General features: G+C 35.7%; 1 protein-coding gene across 1 annotated transcript; it reads left to right on the top strand.

Annotated features, from left to right (window-relative positions):
* Nucleotides 1-685: 685 nt before the first annotated feature.
* Nucleotides 686-2,600, top strand: LOC110912611 (cyclin-D3-3). Its single transcript, XM_022157382.2, has 4 exons — nt 686-1,433; nt 1,517-1,721; nt 1,802-1,932; nt 2,076-2,600. The coding sequence occupies exons 1-4, from the start codon at nt 945-947 to the stop codon at nt 2,352-2,354; spliced, it is 1,104 nt and encodes a 367-aa protein (XP_022013074.1). The 5' UTR covers nt 686-944; the 3' UTR covers nt 2,355-2,600.
* Nucleotides 2,601-3,557: the final 957 nt, after the last annotated feature.

Raw genomic sequence — 3,557 nt, forward strand, 5'->3', positions numbered from 1 at the left:
ATGTTCTTGCTTTGAGTCTACTACAATTCGGGACAAGTATCATGTTGTTGCTTCCTTTCACTGGTCCCAAATTGCCTGAAACAGTGCTCCCACCAGTACAAGAGACGCCATATCAACAACTACTTCCTCTCGTCCTGCTACTTGCCACTTCCACTCCCTCCTGCCTTGTTTTACTCTTGAAGTACAATACTTAATATAAATGACTAGTCCGTTGTGTTCTCTATCCATATAACTTACATTATTTATAGTCACCACAATATTATATCGGATTTGGATCATTCAATCTTATGTGGTCAATTCACGAATCTTATGTCCGAAAAATCTTACACATGATCGAATCTTAAACAAAAATATATAGATTAAAATCTTAAAATCAAGATCTAGATCTCAAAAACCTTAACCAAACCGATAAACTACGTCGTTTTAAGTTTTAACTAAAAACACAATCCAGTCATTTTAAGTTTAACTAAAAACACAATCCAATTTTTACTTGGATGGCCAGTTTTGTAAATCAATAAAACTCCAGGACTAGAATGAAACAAAAAGGTAATAAAAGGATAGGGACAAAATACCAATATAAACCTATAAAAACCTGCCATACACACAGATCAGTCACAACCCGTATATACGATTGGACGATAACAATCCCTTAAAAACCCTTGATTAATCTACTGAAAATTAAGAATTTCTTCTATAAAAGCATAGTGTGTGTGATAAAGAAAGGGGTGGGTGGGTGGACAAGCGTGAAACTTCTTTTCTTTCAGATAAATCCCCTCTCTTTGCTTCCTTATTTTGGGTTTCTTCTGTTTCTCTCTCTAAAACTATCAGTGTCTAGAGAGAGAGAGAGAGTGAACACAGACATGTTATTGTTACACAACCTCTGTATCTCCAATTTACTGTAAAGATAATGAATAGTGTCTCTTACATTTTCTTCTCACAAGAAGATGGTGTCAAAACAACAAAATGTGCCTCCCCAAAACCCTATCTTTGCTATTGAAGATGCCCTTTTTTGTGATGAACAACAACAAGATTTTGATTTTGGATATGGGTTTGGTTCATTAGAGGTTTTAGACCCAGAAGATCAAATCTTGAAGGATAAAGATTCAAACTTTACTCATTTTCAGCAACATCTTTCATGGGAAGAAGATGAGCTTTATACACTTTTAACTAAAGAGAAACATATCCAATTGGGCTGTGATGAATCTTTAATGTGTTTGAGAAAAGAATCTGTTGATTGGATTAATAGAGTCAGCACTCATTATGGCTTTGTTGCCTTGACAACTGTTCTGGCTGTTAATTATTATGATAAGTTTTTGATGACTGCTTCATTTCAGAAAGATAAGCCATGGATGCATCACTTGGTTGCTGTGGCTTGTCTTTCTTTAGCTTCTAAAGTTGAAGAGATCCAAGCTCCTCTGCTTTTGGATTTGCAAGTAAGTGTTTTGTGTTAGTTTTTTTTTTTTTTTTAATGTTTGTGAAAATGCCTGAGAACTAATATTGTAGTGAATTTGTTTAGATGCAAGGGTCAAAATTTGTGTTTGAGTCAAAGACTGTTATGAAGATGGAACTCTTGGTGTTGTCTTGTCTTGAATGGAAGATGAATCCAGTAACCCCTCTTGCGTTTTTCGATTACGTTATGCGTAGGCTCGGTTTAATGACTCGGAGTCTACATTATGAGTTTCTGCGGCGGTGTGAGCGGATTCTTTTATCTGTTATTAATGGTAAGCTTATAATGTTGAACCCGTGAATGGTTTGTCGAATTGAGTATTCTAGTGGCTTATTTTTGTTACAATGACTGCAGATTTGAGGTTTCAGGGGTTTCTTCCTTCTGTGATGGCGGCTGCTATAATGTGCATTGTTAGCAAGGAGATTGAGCCGGATAATGCATTCGATTACCGAAATCAGCTTATGAATATTCTTAACATCAGTGAGGTTTGTTCTTTACTTGCTTATCTGGATGCCTTTACATGCATTTCATACGACTTTAGCGTACCAGTTGCATCAAATTGAATTAACAAGCCGTTAAAATCCCACTCATAGCGAGCTAAGATAAGTTGAATTGTATATCGTAACAGGAAAACGTAGAAAAATGTTCAAAATTCATCATGGATGTATCAAATAATCATGGAAGTTGTTATTTCCAAACTCCCAAACGGAAATACTCTTCGGTTCCCAGCAGTCCAATTGGTGTAGTTGATACATATTTCAGCAGCGATAACTCTAACAACTCGTGGGCAATTGCCTCATCGGTTTCACCATCACCCGAAGTTCAGTTCAAGAGATTCCGACCTCAAGAGCAACAAATGAGATTGACTCCAGTTAACCGAACCCCCATTAATCCGCTTTCTTTTTAAGTATCGTATTTAATTTACAATCTCTTCTTGGACGTTTATTCGCTATAGTATGTTGTTATGGTGCTATTTGATTTGGATATGTGAAGTCACATTGAATCGAAAAGATTCGAAAAGTTGGCTCTAATTTGGCTTGTCCGTTCGGTACCGTTTATATATCAATTCGTGTATGTTCTTTGTTGCTTATAGGTACTAATGTAAGGATGATACTTTTTCCATTTTTTATATGGAATTATGCTACTTGTTGAATATCATAAATCAACAACTTAGAGGTGGGTAGGATCATAAATAGACACATTGGTGTACAGAAATTGTCAAGTCAGTTGAACTTTCAAATATATCAGATAATTGTCTCAAAGCTACCCTTTGATTCTTGTTTGCTCAAATATTTATTACATTCCTGTATTAAAAGATTAGCTTTTTCTATTTAAAAGTTTCTTAGCATACTAAACATTTTGCTGTATTTCTGCACAGTGAACAATATTTTGACAAAAGGGTAGCTTCTTGTCTGTTGACCATTGACTTTCAAGATTGTTAATTTCTAAAATATTATGCTTTGTACCTACCTGCTTGATAAATCATATCAAGAAAGGTGATCATATGTTTTTGAAAATAGGACTTTGATTCTTGTTTTGTTGTCTTTTAGGGCCTCTTGGGTTAAAATTCTCAATGATTAGGTTTTCAAGATTCTTAACATGCTAACAATAATGTAATGCAATGGCGGAACTAGCCCAAAAAAAGTTAGGGATATCTTATTTTTTTTAGGATCAGGGGTATCCTTTATATAACGGAAACGGAGTTGAGGGGTATTTTTACACTACGGAAATGGAGTTAAGTGGTATTTTTATACTACGGAGACGGGGTTGAGGGGTAGCTGCTACCCCTACTCACACTATAAGTCCGCCACTGATGTAATGCCTCTGTATATGTATAATTTACAATGTCGAGAAGCATGGGCGGAGGATTATAGGGGTCAGGGGATGCCCTGATTTTTCGCTTCGTAGTGTTAATTTTAAACCCCCCCCCCCCTTTCCGATTTTTCGTTCAAGCTACGCCACTGTCGAGAAGAGGGTATACGTCAAATGAGTATACTTGTCTGCGTATTTGAGTGTATTCGACTTGTAAACCTTGATTCTACTCTACATTTATGACAACAAAAAAGAAAAATAATAAATAGTAATATATAGTAGAAAAAACAAGTTGATC

Source organism: Helianthus annuus, chromosome 15 (genome assembly GCF_002127325.2).
Source record: "Helianthus annuus cultivar XRQ/B chromosome 15, HanXRQr2.0-SUNRISE, whole genome shotgun sequence".
NCBI lineage: Eukaryota > Viridiplantae > Streptophyta > Magnoliopsida > Asterales > Asteraceae > Helianthus > Helianthus annuus.